The 18,238-nt window shown below is 42.8% G+C and overlaps 1 protein-coding gene across 1 annotated transcript; it reads left to right on the forward strand.

The window, feature by feature from the left end:
• Positions 1 to 5,054: 5,054 nt before the first annotated feature.
• LOC128099373 (small nuclear ribonucleoprotein E-like) lies at positions 5,055 to 7,079 on the forward strand. Its single transcript, XM_052721265.1, has one exon. It carries the CDS (start codon positions 5,263 to 5,265, stop codon positions 5,539 to 5,541), a length of 279 nt encoding a protein of 92 aa, XP_052577225.1. The 5' UTR covers positions 5,055 to 5,262; the 3' UTR covers positions 5,542 to 7,079.
• Positions 7,080 to 18,238: the final 11,159 nt, after the last annotated feature.

Raw genomic sequence — 18,238 nt, forward strand, 5'->3', positions numbered from 1 at the left:
ACATTTGGTTTTCCAGATACTTCAAACAAATTTTCCATGGACTTTCCTATGACCATACAGGAAGGTTTCCCATCCTACCTCAGGCACTATGTACTTTGTGTGTGTGTGTGTTTTCCTTCTGATTTCCTCCCTGTGAAGGGCTGACAGTGGTAGAAATCCTCACCCCACTTCAGTATAGATTTGACCCTAAGCTTAACCAGCTAGTATGTCTTTGAGAAAGTTGATCAACTTCTCCAGTCCTCTACCGCTAATAGCCAATGTCTACCTACCTCACAGTGGTTTCTAAGAATTGTGGACAAGCAGTGACAGCATCCCAGCTTCACAACACCAGAGTGCACATTTACATTGATGCCACACACTCAGGGACCCCTGGGGTAGCACCTGCTTCTGCAGGCCGCCATGCCCTTGAGTCTGGGCTGCAACAATCTGACAAATGTTTTGGAACTGTTGATGAAAACATGTTCAAAATGTGCACAGTGGGAGGGACCTGAAGCACAAGAGTGTTTCTATGGTATCTGTGCTTCCCGTCAATTCTCCCCAGCTTCCTCTCAGCACTCACTGCCCTCCCACCAAACACCTTCCTTCCTGTACCAGGAACCACCACGTTCTAGAGCCTTTTCCTGATTCCAGGTGCTGCTTGCAAAGGCACCGTGGAAAGCCAGGCTCACCCTCCGCCTGTTGGATCCCTTTCCATCCCTCCATTCAATATGGCGTGAATTCCATGCAACATGCCCTTCCTGTGTATAAGAATGATACCGTAGGAACCTTCAAATTTATACTCTGAAACATACTGAGGACTATTTCCAGGTTCAAAAAATGACCTTTTCTCTTTGAGTTCTATCAGCTCTACACTCATGGATGGACATTTTTCTTGCCATTATCTCATCAATACTGTATTTACCTAGTGTTCACACTGTATTAGGTAATATGACATTCCTAGTTATTTGTCTTATTTTATGTATGGGTGTTTCGCTTGCATGTATAGGTGTACACTATGTTCATGCAATGCCCTCAGAGACCAGAGACAGCACTGGGTCTCCTGGAACTGGAGTTATAGATGGCTGTGAGCCACCATGTGCATGTGCCGGGAACCAAACCCAGGTTTGGTTCAATTTCAATCACTCCAACTCCCAAGATAATATCATTTTCAAAAGAGAAAAGCAACAAAGAAAACATAAGCAAGACAAGAGGCAGAGGCTGTTCCATTAAAGGCTTTCCTTCTTCGTGCATGAGGCAGTGAGGAGATTGAGCAAGTTCCTAATCGACTTGTCAGGAGACTGTTTATATTTAATAATATCATAAGAATATACATGTTGAAAACTGTAAATTTTATTCAGGAAAGAAATATTTTGAAAGCACATGAGACCTCGTGTGTCTGCCACTCAAACAGAAAGTCACGAGGAAATGGCAGGAGCAAGAGAGAGCCTGAAGGTTTAACAGCTCACAGCCTCGTGACATCTAACCTCCATGAGCTAGAACTGCAGGGCCTTAAACCCATCCAGCCCACACTACGTCTGTCACTGCCCAGTGAGTAAAGTCCATACAAGACTGGAGAGGTAAACTTGGAGTTGGCAGTTGCAAAAAAAAAAAAAGAGAAGCATTGATTTACTTGTTTTGACTCTTACTCAAAAGCAACCACCACCAAAATAAAGTCACCTGGCAAAAACTGGAGTGAAGGAGGAGGAGGACTGAACTTGGAAAATGAGGCTATGGTGAGCCGTGTTTACTCACCGACCATCTGCAGGGCTGTCACAGCGAGGGTGGGATGCTGAGTGCCAAACTGATGCTGCATGGGCTTCATTTTAACATTTGCAAACTAGAGAGCTGCTCTCAGCAACAGAAAGCAGTAACAGATTGTTCTGCCTGAGACGAACCTTTCCCCTACTTTTCCCTCTGCAACTTGCTGGACATGTTTGTTGTTTCTTCTACACTTGAAAATGACATCTGGGAAACAGTCGTTATGTTCTCAATATTTAATGTAGAGTTAATACTGGATTCATTAAAATGTGCTCCAGGCAGCCCTACTTATCTCCACTAACAATAGTCTCCCGGCTGCTGTCTGATTCGCGGAGAGGGGGAGCAAACAGGCACTTGGTGTATTGTTGATACAGAAAAAAAGTGAAGACAGGGAACTGGGGGGAGCCTAGGAGCCCCCTCCACTCCCAATCTTCACCAATCTGGCACCAGCCCTGTCTCCTCCTCAAACCTCTCCCTTTCCTTCGAGTGCTCTGAACTCCATCCCCACGGCTTTGCTTCCTGGAAATGTGGAGGCTGTGTGGGAAGGATGTCAGGAACATGTCTACCAGATCACCATGAAAGACTTCTAGGAAGACTTGAGAAACAGACATTCCAACATGGGGGTTGTGAGCTGACAGCGGCAGCCTCCTGAGGAGAAGGATGACGTCAAGAAGAACTCTACGAAGAGAATGACTCATGGAGTCACTGTGAAATAAGTGGTTATAACCACCTTCTTTCTAAGAGAGTTACTCCGAGGATTGTTGCTGGCATGGTGATGAGAACTGACATGGGTGTCCACGACCTTTTCCGAAGAAAAGTAAAATGATTGTGATGATGAATATAGTCTCTACAAGTCATGCTTTAAAAATGTCATTGTAACTATTACTTCATTTGTTCTTTGAAGCATCTTGAGAAGCAGACAGTTTTATTTCCATTTTAGACAGAAGACAAACAATAAAAGGGAAATGGTGAGCTTCTCCAGCAGGCAAGTCAGAACTTGCACACAGACGTCGTCTCCACCTTCTCAGCCACTGTCTGTAACTTGAGTTCTGATCATTACCTCATTGGCTTGTTGTGAAATAAGTAATTAAAACAATGCCTCGACTTAATGGACATATGCACCATGGGCTCTTACTATAATAGAATTATTAAAAACTGTTCTCTAGGGATAACTTAATTTGGGATAGACTACCCCAAAACAAGCTGCCAAGGCAAGTAGCATTAACATTAAAGCTAAAGTCTAAGCTCTTCTCAGTATCAAAAGAGAAGCTACGTGGAGAAAGAAACATGTATGGATTTTGGTCTTCCATCCCCATGATAATAAAAATTGAAGATGTCAGTGTAGTTACAAGTCTGTTCAGAGTAGACTATTAACATTTGAACTAGAGAAAGGCTGGCGTGAACACATGCTGCAGTAAATTACTGACACAATAAGCTTAGATTCAGGCCCACAATGAAACCATCTGAAGCGACCGGAAATGATGGGCAAATCTCCACATTGTTTTCATGCCTATCCAGGATGTTGTTTGAGGTGAACAAAGCAAGATGGACGAGAACGTAAGTGAATAAGACAACTCATTCAAGAGGAAGGCCAGTAAACACACACACACACACACACACACACACACACACACACACACACACACACACGTTTACCATATTAGGAAATCAATACAAATACAAATATATTACATCGAGATAAAGTAGAAAAATTAATTTATGTGAGAAATTAGAAAATACTAATACATGTAAGATGTAAAACTTCTCAAAGAATAGGAATTCAGAAGACTGTGTTCAGCTTGATAAATATGATCTGAAATCCTTCCGGCTCACATTGTCCCTGGTAGTGAAGACCGCCTGCTGTCCCTGTGAATAGGAGACAGGACATGGGGTTCCTAGCTCTCCATTCTTCCATCCAGTGCTGGATGCTCTGCAGTGGAGTAAGGGAAAAGAAGAAAGAGCAAACAGACTGGAAAGAAATGAATGGAAACCTTCCTATTCTCACATGGTATGAATTATACCCAGAAAACACATCCCTTACAGTTGCCAAAAATACTTCTAGAGTAACAAAAGTCTTCATCATGGTTACAGTATACAAAATAAACATACAAAGTCTGTACTTCTGCACCAAATACATGGAAATCAAAATGAAAAATATGCCACCTTTTATAAATACTCACAAAACAAACAATTAATTAATAGAATATGCACAAAGTTTGTGGCTAAAAAGTTAAAAATGCCAATGAAAGAAACACAAGACCAAATTCAATAAGAGCTGCACCCATTTCCTGGATTGGAAGATTCCTTGGCAGTAAAATTTCCAATTATTCCTAAATTTGATGTGTGGGTCTAGTAGCATCCCTGTGAAAAAGATCACAAGAATAGTTATAAAAGGAAGCACTGACAATCTGGAAAAGTAAAAAGCTGTACAGCTAAAATAATTTTGAAAAAGAGGAATAAAAAGAAAATCTGGCTGCTTTTAAGTTATATGTAGTTGATAGTAGCTAAGAGCCTGTGGTGTTGGCACAGAAATAAACACCTACATCAATGGAGTCGAAGAAGCAGCTCATAAACACACCCGAGGATCTGCCCAAACTTTGACAAAGATTCCAAAGCAATTCAACAGGGGAAAGACCGCCTTCCACAAATGATACTGGAGAAGGAAAGGGCAGCTGACAAGAGCCTCACATCTTACTAAAGAAGCCTTAAATGTAAAATGTAAACTATAAAACTGTCAAAAATCGCCGGGCGGTGGTGGCACACGCCTTTAATCCCTGCACTTGGGAGGCAGAGGCAGGCACATCTCTGTGAGTCTGAGGCTACAGAGTGAGTTCCAGGAAAGGCTCCAAAGCTACACAGAGAAAGTCTGTCTCAAAACAAACAAACAAACAAACAAAACCTGTCAAAAATGAAGAGGCTAGTGAGATGGCTCAGTGGCAGGAGCACTTGTTGCTGTTGCAGACGACCCGGGTTCAGTTCCCAACACCCTCATGGTGACTCGAAACCATCTGTAACTCTAGTTCCAGGGGAGCTGTTGCCCTCTTCGGACCTTTGCAGGTCCCAGGCACCCATATCACACACATGCATACACCCAGGCAAAACACTCACACACACAGAAATGAAAAACTAAACGGTCAAAAGAGTATGGGAAGTACAGAGAAACGGAGCGATCTTACATTGCATAAGGAAATACTCAACAGAAAAGCTACTCTGGAAAACCATTTCTGGTTGTTTGCATTAAACACATACAACCCACTAATTGTCCTTGTAGACATTTGTCCAGAGAAATTATACACATGAAATATTTTAATGCGGATTTTCACGGCACCTTTGCTGATAATAGCCAAAAAATTGGAAACAGCTCAGGTTCCCTTCAGTGAGTGACAGGTAAAGGCGTGCTGCATTGAGCCTGTGCCTTGGAACAACCTCAGCAATAAGGAAACTTCCAGCAACACCTGACAGTCTGGGTTCAGCTATGAAAAGTTACACCAGCTTCCTACTCGTGTGGTCTTTGTGACTTCCACCATGGCGTACCGCGGCCAGGGCCAGAAGGTGCAGGAGGTGATGATGCAGCCCATCAACCTCATCTTCAGATACTTGCAAAATAGGTCTCGGATTCAGGTCTGGCTGTATGAGCAAGTGAATTTTCGGATAGAGGGTTGTATTATTGGCTTTGATGAGTACATGAGCCTCGTATTAAATGATGCAGAAGAAATTCACTCTAAAACAAAGTCAAGGAAACACCTAGGTCGGATCATGCTGAAAGGAGACAATATTACTCTGCTCCAGAGTGTTTCCAACTAGAAACTGGCAAGCACTCGAGAAGTTGAAGAGGTTGAAGAGGACATGTAGTGTTTTTAAAGGTGTCTGCTGCTGGGAGCACAGTACGAGATTTACTCATATTGTTTTAGTGGCCCTTATGTTATTATCAGGTGACAATAAATGCTGTGAGGATGTTTTTATTAAAAAAAAAAAAAAAGAAAAGAAAAGTTACACCAAAGGGAAAGGACCAGTCATAACATGTTGCATGCAGTATGACGGCCATATGTAATATTCCTTTTAAAAATAAGATTTTATTAATTCTTTGAAAACTTCACATAATGTATTTGCTCATATTCACCCTAAACACCTCCCATGTAAGCTCTCAGCTCTTATCCTCCCCACCTTTGTATCCTACTTCTTGTTTTTAGCTTAATAACCCAAGAACTTCAGTTTGTGTTGTCTGTTTAATCCTGAGTGAGACATCCAGTGAAGTGTGCCTGAGCTACCAGGAAGTGTACCATTGAAGGAGAGTGACTCCCCTTTCCAGAAGCCGTCCGCTGTCTATAGCTTCTCAGTTAGGGGTGGGAGCTCACAACTCCCTTCCTGCTCCTTGCCAAAATTTTGATTGGCTTGATCATGTGTTGTTCTGGTGTGAAACCACACCTCCGGTGTGTCTATGGGTGCTTTGGTACTGCCGTGTCCAGAAGACACTGTTCTCTCCCGTATTCCCCAACCTCGGGCTCATACTGCCTTATTACCCTTCTTTTATGATTGCCCCTAAGCTTGGAGAGAGAGTGTGCTATGGATGCCCCGTTTGTGGCTGAGCACTCCACCGTCACTTATTCTCTGTACTTTGACCGGTTCTGAATTCTTACACTAACTGCCATCCACTGCACAAATAAACTGCTCTGATAAGGTCTGAGAGCTACTCTAACCAATGTGTGGAAAGATACAGAATTAGAGTGCAGCTTAGGGCCATGTCCATTTAACACAGTAAGAATAGTAGACTAGCCACAGGGGCTGATGATCTTCCCAACCCTGGGTTCTAGCCCAGATTTTCAGTACCAGACATGGTTTCTCCCAATAAAAGCAGCCTTAAATCCAATCAGAAATCATTAGTTATCCCCATGACATTCATGCCACGACTATACCTGTGTTCTTATCTTGTCACAATAGTCACACCTTTTTGCAGCACAGAGTTCAAAGCTGGATAAAGACGGTAGATGACTTCCCGCTCAGCAGCCTGCAGAGCATGTTCCAGTACTATGAAAACCAGCCAACAGGGAGGAAGCTTCCTGGTCAGTGCTGACCTGATTTCTCCATGTCCTGTGACTAATGTGTGTGATGTCTTCAGCAACAGGATCTTACCATCATGTTCTGGTATACATTCAAGAGTAATGGCATTATCCTGCATTGTTTAGGGGGTCTCTGAAACACCTCTGATCAACAACGTGAAGAACAGTGTCACCACACTTGGCATAGGCTTTTTATTTGGCAACCTAGGTCTTATGTGATGAGCATAATAATCCCCTGGGTAGGGTAACTCCAATAAACTCTTTTATATGTATGTAATTATATACATATTACTAAGTTGTCATGTGGCTTTTTCAAACATCCTTAGTTATCCTGCCCTCAACAAAACACTGACCCCCCCATCCCTTTTCCCACTTAAACTCTCCCTTCCCACTGTCCCCTTTCTCCTTCATGTCACCTGTGTTCTATACCCTCTATCTCTTTAAGACTTCTCTTCCTCCTTCCCACCAATGGGCCCTTCCTAGTTTTCTGGGATCCACAAGTACTCCAAATCAAACACATAAATATAAAGACTCGACACTAAGATCCACATGTGAGTGAGAACGTGTGACATTTGTTTTTCTGCATATATGTTATCCTATTCGGTATATTTTCCAGCTCCATCTATTTACCTATAATTTTCATATTTTTACTTTTCTTTACAGCTCAATAAAATCCCATGGTATATAGATACCACATTTTCACTATCTGTTAGTCAGTTGATGGACATCTAGGCTGTCTCCATGCTTAGCTATTGTGAATAGAGCAGCTTTGCTGAACATGGAACTAGTAGGAAATGGAGTTATTTTGATATCTGTACAGGAATAGAATAGCTGGGTCATATAGTAGATCTATTTCTAGGGTTGGTTTGCTTGTTTGTTTGTTTGTTGGAATTGCCACACTGAGGTCTCTACTGGCTTCACTAATGTGCACTCTCACCAACCATGCATGCGTTTCCCCATTCCACACGCCCTTGTGCACTCTCACCAACCCTGCATGCGTTTTCCCATTCCACACACCCTTGTTATCATTTTTCAGATGTTAGAACAGCTACTCCTGGTTGGTCTTGTTTGCTTAAAATAACTTTTTTATCCTCTTTCTCTAAGGCAGTATCTGTCTTTGATAGCGATATGTATTTCTTAGAAGAAACAAAAAGATGGATCCTGTTTCCTAATCCAAACTGCTTGTCTGCATCTCTTGGTCAAGGAATCGTATTAAGAGTAATTATTGAACAATGTGAGTTCATTTCTGCCTTTTTTGCTTTGTGGTTTATTCTTAGACCTCTTTTGATGAACTCTCCTGAATAATCTGTTTATTCTTTGTGACCTCTTGGATGTGTTTATCTTTGATCTCTTTGTCTTCAGACTGAAATGTCCCTTCCAGTAACCTCTCTAGAGCTGGCTTAGTTGTCATAAATTCATTTAATCTGTTTTTGTCATAGTACATTTTACTTCTTCAAATTTCATAGATAGTTTTTCAGGTATAATATTCTAGGTTAACTAATGTTGTCTCTCAGAACTTGCAATACATTTTCCCAGGCCCTTCTGACTTTAAAAGTTTCTGCCAAATAATCAGGTATTCTTCTGATGAGCCTACATTTACGTGACTTTTCTATCTATCTATCTATCTATCTATCTATCTATCTATCTATCTATCTATCTATCTATCTATCTCTTAGCTTTTAATATTTTCCCCTTATTCTGTGGCCAAAATGTAAAGATTAAATCTTTTCCTAGTGTTCTGGAGCTCTCCCACTTTCTGTTCATATTTCTTTTTAAATTTATTTTTTACTTTTACTGAGAGATGAGCTAATTCCACTACCTTGTTTTTCACTCCAGATTCTGATTTTCCCTCATCCATCATATTGGTGAGGCTCCACTGAGGGATTTTGCTTTCTGTTTTGGCTGACTGCATTTTTTCTTTCCCACATCACTTGTTTGGACTTTCTTCAGCAATTCTATCTCTACCTTTATCTCTTTAACTGACTTCCTCATTTCATTCATCTCTTTGCTTTGTTCTTTTGGAGTATATTCATGTCTTCTTTAATTTTTTTTTAATCATTCTTTTGAATTCTTCTTCTGGTAGTTCTTCCAACTCATTTTCATTCGTTGTTATTGCTTTGGGAGTAGTGATTCGTGGAGTAGACATGTTGTCTTGGTTTTTCATGCTATTTCTCTTTCTGCCCTGGAACTTGTATACTTTCTTTCTTTCTTTCTTTCTTTCTTTCTTTCTTTCTTTCTTTCTTCCTCTCTTTCTTCCTTTCTTCCTTCCTTTCTTTTGTATTTTTTACTTTTAAAATTCCAATCACCTATTTTTCTTTCACTGGTAACAGTTTGAAGTTCAGTGGAGGACTAAGTCCTAGGAGGGCTGAGGTGTCCTTCCCACTGTGGTATTTAGGACAAGGCTCTCTAGCAGAAGTCTTCCTCTGAAGGTCAAGTATTGTCCTGTGTCAGATAGGGGCTCCTTCTTGGGTCTAAAGCTTTTCTTTCTTTTCTAGATCCCTATGGGCCTTACCCAGAATCAGCCTTGGTTCTCCCAAGGTTTCTAAGCTGCTGCTGTTGCTGCTGGGGATGTTCCTGGTTACCTGTGGGCCTAACAGTGTTGAATCTTGTTCCTACCCTGTATCTGAAGCTCCCAATGAAGCAAGATGTGAAACTCCCCAAGTACCAATAGGCCTTACCTCAGTTCAGGACTGGCCTGCTCCCTGGTCTTCAGCAAGGGATGAAACTTCTGGAAGATGTGGAACTTTATGAGCATCTGTGGGTCTAACCTAGAGTTGAATTTTGTGTTATTCTTGAAAGGCATGTCTAGGCATGGAGAGCAATGATTCCATAAATTAAGCAGAGCACAAGGAAAATCTAAAAGGACAATTCAAACAATGCTTTTGGTGACAGAAATACTCCATATAAATGCCAGCATCCTGGTTGTGCTGTTACAGTGAGCTGGGATGTATCTTACATATTGTGTTATAAAGTGCATTACAACACTGTACTTTGTGTAGCATGCTACATTGTATTCTGGCTGGAATTTGCAAACTGTTACCTTTGGTGAATCCTGAATAAAAGATACATGGGATCTTTCTGCATAATTTTTTATAATAATTCAAATGTTCACTAACAAATTAATGAATATCAAGTAGATTAAGAGTGAATAAATAAATTATATATCTATTTATATACACACAATACATGTATTACATGTACATGCACTGGAGCATTTCTCAACCTTAAAAATTAATAAAATCTGATACATGCTACAGTATGCATAGACATTGAAGACACTGCAAAATGAAATAAGCTATATGCAAAAGAATCAGTAAGAGGTACTTGGAGTACTCATGTGTTTAGAGATGAAAAGTAGACTCATGCAAAGTTGTTTGGTGGAAGGTGGGTGTTTCATTTTCTATCGCCGTAATAAAATACTCCCACAAAAGCAACCGAGGGGGAAAGAGTCTGTTGACCCACAGTTCCGGGCTACAGTTCATCATTCTGGGAAAGCCCAAGCATCAGGAGCGTGAAGCAGCTGGTCATGTGACATCCACAGTCAAGAGCAGAGAACAATGAACCAATTCACGGATGCTCAGCTACCTTGCCCTTTTCATTCAGTCTAGGAACCAGCCCATGAAATGGGTCTTCCCACTTCAATCAACCCAATTGAGAAAATCCCCCCCCAGGCATGCCCATGGGCCAACCTAATATAGATAATTTTTTATTGAGACTCAATTCCCAGGTGATTCTAGAGCATGTCAAATGAACAAATAAGACTATTAATAGATACAGAGCTTCATTGCAGAATGATAAAAAAAATTCTATGATAGTAGTGATAGTTGTAAAGGTCTGAGGATAGAAGTAATGTTAATGAATGATACTATTAAAGTGATATCATATATATTCCACATATAATATATATTACTACATTATAAAAACAATCCCCCTCCCCAACAAAGCAGACCAGCATCATAAAGACTTGAAGATCACAATTTGGAGAGAAAGAGAACATGATGGGGAACAGGGAAGCAAATTGACTTTGTAAAGACCTTTTACATAATTACAACACAATGAAATTCAAGATGTAAAATCTCTATGAAACGAAAGATCATTGACAGAAATATGTCAAACTTTACTGCTTGTGGCATAAATATACAGTAGGAAAAGACTGCAAAAAATTTACAAAAATGTAAAGCCTTTCATCCGCATAGTGAGGCTGTTCTGAGGCTACCATTTGCATGAGGCAAAGGCAAAGCAAGTGAGGGGTGTTTTTTTTTTGTTTTTTGGGTTTTTTTGTTTGTTTGTTTGTTTTGTTTTATTTTGTTGGGTTTTTGTTTGTTTATTTATTTGTTTGTTTGTTTGTTTGTTTGTTTTGGAGTTCCTGGGAACGGGGACTTTTACCATGAGAGAATAATAAATTAAATATATCAGTAATAGGGAAAGGTAGCAATTCTGTAATCCCCAAACTGTGAGTTCTGGAAAAGACCACACAGACTCCTTTCTAAGCAGAACAAAAAGTCTTGCAAATAATTCATGGTGTAAGCAAACCACCTCTGTAAAGCAGAAGGCAGGACGTGCATTATAGACGGGATTTACACCGCACTGTGCAGTCAGGGTCTGTGCTTTACCTTATACCTTAGACTGAGCACCACGGAGTCCGGCAACCGCAGCTGCGACGCGTAAAGAGGGAAAAGCAGGGGAAGCCTGCCCTCTCAGGCCACAGGACAGACAATAGATGCCAAGCAGGGTCAGGCTGAGTCTCTGCTCCATGCTCAGCCATGGCTCCTGAGCCTGGTGAGCCAGTCAAGAACCATCAGAAAGTCCAGGCAGTGTCGTGGAAAGGGAACATGGAAACTAAGGTACCAGATTCCTGACTCACATGCCAAGGGAGCCAGTAAGCTGTTTACCTTGAGCTTTAGATTTAGAGACTTTTGTCAGAGTTAATGGCTTTCCTGGGGCCACTACAGCTGTTCCAGTGGCTCAAGAACTAACCACTGGAGGTATACGCTCTTGTTTTCCTCTAGGGAGCACCAACGGTGTTCGCTAATGTTGACATTTTGCCTACAACCCTTGACTTATTATTCCTTAAATGACATCCAGAGGCTAGGACTGATCCATTTCTAAGACACTGCATGACACCCCTGCCCACGGGGCATGAGGTCAGCAGTACTCAGGGGCTGCCTATGTGTGTGCCGCTACTGACCTGTTCTCTCTAGTGGCTTCAGAGCCACTGTTCACCCCACACATGATGCTGCCACTGACTGAGACTTGGAAGGACCCTCTGAGGGAGGTCCACTGTGGAGTAGCTGGGCCACTCTGCTGCCTGAAGGGTGTAGAGGAGACAAAGATGCAAGCTGACCAGGACTACCCAGCCCTGAAGTGTGGGGAAAAGGACTCAGTCACGTTACTGAGGAGCTGCCTTTGATGGCCCTGATGGCCGATTCTCTCACTTCCCCCGGAGGTTTTTGCATCTTACTTTATGGGATTCTGTGGTCTGGACTACTCCATAAATCACTATGCGCCTTTCAGAGTCACTCTATATGCTTCATTCACACTTCCTGACAGTTCCTGCACCATGAAGAGGTCTATGCAGTGGCTGGTAAGGCCTCCCCAGGCCTCCTGAGCTCCCATAGATAAATCTATCAGTCGCCTGGCTGGTCCATGCTGGTTTCCCAGCTCAGATATGTGTGCGGGACTGGAACCTGGATGATCAAAAGTCTGGAAATGTTTAATGACACCAACACTTTGCAAATGCAGAAGAGAGGCAGTTCCAGAATCCCTCTGCATCCCGAAGATTAAACAGTGGTGCGGCAATGGTGCTAAAGCCCGTGTATATTTTCTTGGCTCATGTACAAAGTCTGGTATTAATCTGAGTAGGTCTAAAACAAAAGGCCTAATGTGAGGCATTAAGCTATGTTGACCCCGGGAACTGACATCAAGCTGAGGCAGTGGACAGAGAGCCGTGGGAAAGGCCCACATAGACAGCTTCTACTCTGAGCTACTACCCTCCTAGACCACACACACCTACCTACCAGTCCATCTTGCCTTGCCAGTCACATGCTTGGGGAGTGCCTGAGCCAGGCAGTCTGTCTTCCCTTATGGGTTAGAAAGTAGGATCACGCCCCCTTTCATCTGTATGTGCTGGATTTGGAAGGATCAGCTCAGTGCAAAAGCCCAAGATACATATCAGCAGGTGAGTGCTGTTCTGTGTCTTTGGAGCTTAGAACACCCCCTAGGACAGGCAGGACACTGATCTCCTTGATTCTCCTTGACCATGCTGAGCCTGCAAGGGGCTGTGAATGAATCTAGTTCAGTTTCTCCTTTGTCTTCACACTTCCTTTCAACTTGGAAGTATTTGCCATGAGGAATTAAAGTGCTAATTTGGAAACGGCAATACTTCTCTTTATGTGACCGTCAAATGATACAAAACCCTGCTCAGAGACTCCATCTTTGTTTCCAATCTGATGCATCTTTCTCTAAAAGCAGGGTGCTGGACCCTGCAGCAGTCCACATGGAGACATGCAGTTTCCTAATCCAGATATGAACTGCTTCCCTATCCCTGTACAAACACGTGCATTGCTTCCGTCTGTGTCTTCACAGAGAGCAGATTTTTCTAGCTAACACACAGCTGCTCTTGACCTTTGTATAGTAACTGACCCTGTCTCTCAGTTGCACCATGATCTCAGGAGTGTACAACATACAGTCCAGGTCCTAGCTGAGCGGCTATGGAACATTGCATACCTGCCCCACTTATAAAATGAGCCTAAGAAGAGCACCCACCTCCAGTATTTGCTGCCATGATGAAATGACATAGTGCCTTGAACATGTCCAGTCCTGACTGTAGTGGAGAGAAGCTTATGTGTTCCTGACTCAAGTGTGAGTGTGCAGATGGACTGTCTTTAACATGTGCCCTTCTGAGGGGCCTGGGTCATGGGTTCACATACCCAGCTGATTTCTTGGGGCTGCCTGCATCCTGGTGGTTAGTGCATTATTTCCTAATGTGTGCTCTGGGAGCACCATGGAACCTGAAAAATGTACCCATTTTTCAGCATTCCCCATTCTGTGCTACTAAAGGAAGGTACGCTGTTTTAAAAGGCACCATCCAATGCAACAGTGTACAATACAACACATTCTCTCTTTTCCTGAGAAGGTCTGCATGGGGACAATGCCTGAACGTAAATATTAAAACAATATACATTCCACAGAACAGAGAGGCAACCCATGCTGTTGCAGAGAACATTAGTTCTGCTCAAAGCAGAGCCTGAGCAGCATTGCTTTGTGAGCTTCCCTTCACGTGACTATCCAACTCAAATTCAAATACTTGCCCTGCCAGAGAACCCATCACTTTATAAGGCTGATAATGCCACACACAGAAGATGCCGTTTTTTGGAAAGCTCTTTACAGTGAGCAGGCTTACAGAGTCCAACCCACAACCTTCCTCCCCAAACAGGTTTCTAAGCAGGTACTGGCTCTCTTCCACACTTCAGGGAGCTACGAAGATCCTTCAGTCTCTAACCAAAATAATGAATAAAACTATACATGAATAAAAAGAATGCATAAATGCATTCTTAATTGGTACCATAAAACTAGGTATGTATAAATACACATATCCACGTATGCTTTTACAGTTTTTCATTTGCATATGCATAAACATTTCTGGATATAAGCACAATGGACTGTCAAGATTGACTCAATGTGGTGGTTTGAAGGAAAATGGCTCCCGTAGACTCATAGGGAGTGGCATTATTGGAGGTGTGACCTTGTTGGCGTAACTTTGGCCTTGTTGGAGGAAGTGTGTCACAGGGGGTGGGTTTCAAGGTTTCAGAAGCTCAAGCCAGGCCCAGTGGCTCACCCTTTTCTTCCTGCTGCCTGGGGATCCAGATGTAGAACTCTCAGCTTCTCTCTAGCACCATGTCTACCCTAGTGTTGCCATGCTTACTGCCATGGCAATAATGAGCTAAACCTCTGAACCTGTAAGCCAGCCTCAATTAAATGTTTTCCTTTATAAGAATCACCATGGCCACGATGTCTCTTCACAGCAAGGTAAAGCCCTAACTGCAACACTCAAACAAGTGTGATTGGAAGAGCTGAAGTTAGAGGACATTGTGCATTGTTGCCTAAGTACTACTATGTGATTGGATTTATTCCTTGAGGAGAATAAATAAAATAAAAGAGGAGAAAAACACCTAATTTATAGTTACCCACCAGCCTCACTCATCAATTTCACTTCCTCCCCACATACTATTTGATGAGCTTGCCTCCTCAACCTTCACCCAACTTTCCCTTTTCAATTTCCTGTTGAACATAAAGGACGGAGGAGCCTGAAACACATTCCTAAATCTTCCACTAGGACAAGGCCTGGCAACCCTGGACGAGGATAACCATCTAGCAGCACTTTCACGGAGACCAAATTTCTTCATCCGGACCATGGTAAATACTTACTCTCTTCAAAATGGAAGTGTGGGCATGTTAGGTACCATGTGTCAGCAGTCCTAACACCTGCAGGCTGAGGCAGGAGCATCTGGAGTTCTCACTAGCCAGGGCTGTACATAGAGATCCTGTTCCAGGAAAGAGAAAGAAAGAGGCAAAGAAGCAAGGGGGAAAAAAAAAGAAAAAAAAAAACGTAAAAATTAGAACTGGTCTTCAGAATGAAAGCAAGAGGCAGATGCACCAGTTAGGCATTCTTGTCTCATCTCTTTCTCTAGAGCTACCATCATGGACTTAGAAAACTAGTCCTACTCTGTGCTTCCTCTCTCCTACTGAAGTGGGACAAACCAGAAGGTCCCTGCAGCAGAGTCCCTCTAACAGTAATGTTCCTACAGTGGAATGTTGCATCCCACAGATGCTCGGCAGACCTCTTGAGTGTGCCCTCAGGAGTGTGCCTCCTCCACATGCTCAGTGCAGTCCAACTTCACTAGGATGGCACACCAGCTACAGAGACAATCTGATCAGAGGACTTCATTCCGTCTGCATTTCGCTAAGGATGGTTCGAGTATAGGAAAACCTAATGACTTCAACCAGAAGTCCTCTGGGTTGCAAAATATGCTCTTATTTGCCTAAACAGAGCAGAGAAAAACTGTATTCGGGAGCAAGGAGCATTTGGTGAGAAAACCTAACAGGATTTACACAATCCCTCCTGTCCCCAAAGCAGAATGTCACTCAGAAATATGTTGAAGAGATAGACCAAACTGCTCAAGACAGGTGGGCCTTACCACTCATTACTCACCTAGAGTAGAGGGTGGCTTTCCTCTCCAGCTCTCTCTGCATCCTCAATCTTGCACATTGTCCCAGACTCTATAAAGCACTGTATTCATCTTCCCATCCTCTGAAAGTGGCATTGAGCCCAGTGGCCACATGTTTATGAGTACCGAGAGAATCAATGTGTGTTTTCCTCCATGGATCATTCCGTGTTCCTTCTGCCCTGGAGACTGTCTACAGTTGGCTCTCAAACCCAGCCCCATTAGGTTCAGTCATTCCACAGCCTCAATGTAATATCTCCAAGGAACTCTCCCAAGGAAGGCTTGCTGTGCATTCACTCCTAATTACACTCAGCATCACAGGACATATTATCTGGAGTGACATGAGATCCTGTGCTGGAAACACTCATCACATAGACGAAATTATTACACAAAAATATTGCTCTGACTCTGGTGTTATTTGAAAGTGGGAGACTTGCTAGATTTAGTGAGAGGGAAGCTATATATAACTTGTTTGGATGGAGTTAACCTCTGTATGGACTTCCTCGGGGATCTAGTGCATTTATCACACAGCAGAGCTATTAGTGCCATGGCAGATTGTTGTAATATAACACACGCTTGCTGTCATCAGCCCCCAGTAACGCAAATCCAAGATATTCACTTGGAATGGTATGGGCCCTTTGGCAGTTCCAGCTCAATGCCCACTAAATTCGCTGCACAGATCCACATATTCCTAGAACTCGCTCCACATTTGTAAGTGCATGAAGTAAAATATACACAAGAAAACTGAAAAGGCTCCATAAAGTATCTCAGTTTTTTCTAAACATCCAGATGCTTCTCTTTGTCTAGCAAAAGCATCTATAATTTTTATTGCTTGCTTGTCTCCATATTTAATCTCTCTTTGGAAGGCTATAGATCCGTGTAAGAGGCTTTCCCATTCAAAGTTCAGACACGAAGCTTGAACTTGAAAATGACTTATAAGCAATTCCATGGCTTCTCTTCTAGGCTCTCAGGCAGTCTTTAGGAACCCTGGACACACTGCATAGAGCAGTCTGGAGGGCTGAAGCCAAGGAGCATCAGGAACCCAAAAGTCAGGCTCACCATGAGATCTCAGCAGGGCATGCTTCTCTGTACGCATTGTTATGGGAGGGAAGCCTTGTTCTCAAGTGGCAAATGTCAGGAGATCATGGTAGCCTTAGCCATAAAACCAGTATTATGAAGAGAAAGGGCTGTTTCCAAATTCTTGGTCTATGATGTGACCTCCTACCCGAGAGACCCCAATAAAACCCTTTCCTAGTGGATTCTTTTATCTTAGCCAAACAACAATCGAGAACTGGCTTTTCCCAGTTATGAATCTCCAGTCGGCAGGACTCATCTCCACTCCACTTCATCTTTACCATCCCTCTCCCATTGCCCTCTGCTCTTTAAGGGGTGTAAAGCAGACCGAAATGTGGTTTTTGGAATTTGACAATGTTAAAAGATTTTTTTTTGGAATGTGCAACAACCAAAATCTAATTCGAAATCTAACACATAATAAATCCGAGATGTGTGTTTCTGTTGTAGCACACAATTTCATGGTAGCCTTGGTTCTGAACAATGTCATGTGATCTCCATGCCCCAAAACAGCTCAGCTCATATTTTTGGTTGTGAGCCTAGCCTTTAACGGCTGAGCCATCTCTCCAGCCCGGGCGGTGGTGGCGCACGCCTTTAATCCCAGCACTCGGGAGGCAGAGGCCGGCAGATCTCTGTGAGTTCGAGGCCAGCCTGGGCTACCAAGTGAGTTCCAGGAAAGGTGCAAAGCTACACGAGAAACCCTGTCTCGAAAAACCAAAAAAAAAAAAAAAAAAAAAAAAAAAAAAGCTCAGCTCAGATTCAAGACTATTATGAGTTAAGGACTGTGTAGTGGGTAGCCATTCCAGCTTTGATCTGGAAGTTTCAACTCACATTGAGACTTCGGCAACTGTCACGCCTACAAGGCGGGGCGAAAGGAGGCGCCTGGGGACCCAAGATCTGGATCGGCGGGCGCACGCTCTGTTGCGGGACCCTGGACTGGAGAGGTGGACCAAGCAGAGCTCCAGAGAACACCGCTAGACTGTGATACACCTTCCCCAGACCCCGCGACCTACCTATCCCTTAATTTGTAAGTTACGCCATTAAATAAATCTCCTTTTAACTACGTGGAGTGGCCTTAATAGTTTCACCAATAGGACTGCAGTCAAAGTTTTCTGCTCTTCTGGAAGCATGGTGGGTTGATTACAGAAA

Source organism: Peromyscus californicus, unplaced genomic scaffold (assembly GCF_007827085.1).
Source record: "Peromyscus californicus insignis strain IS unplaced genomic scaffold, ASM782708v3 Scaffold_6__1_contigs__length_162567912, whole genome shotgun sequence".
Lineage (NCBI taxonomy): Eukaryota > Metazoa > Chordata > Mammalia > Rodentia > Cricetidae > Peromyscus > Peromyscus californicus.

Coding starts and splice junctions, on each gene's coding strand:
- LOC128099373 (XM_052721265.1), top strand. CDS start 5,263: ATGGCGTACCGCGGCCAGGGCCAGAAGGTGCAGGAGGTGATGATGCAG.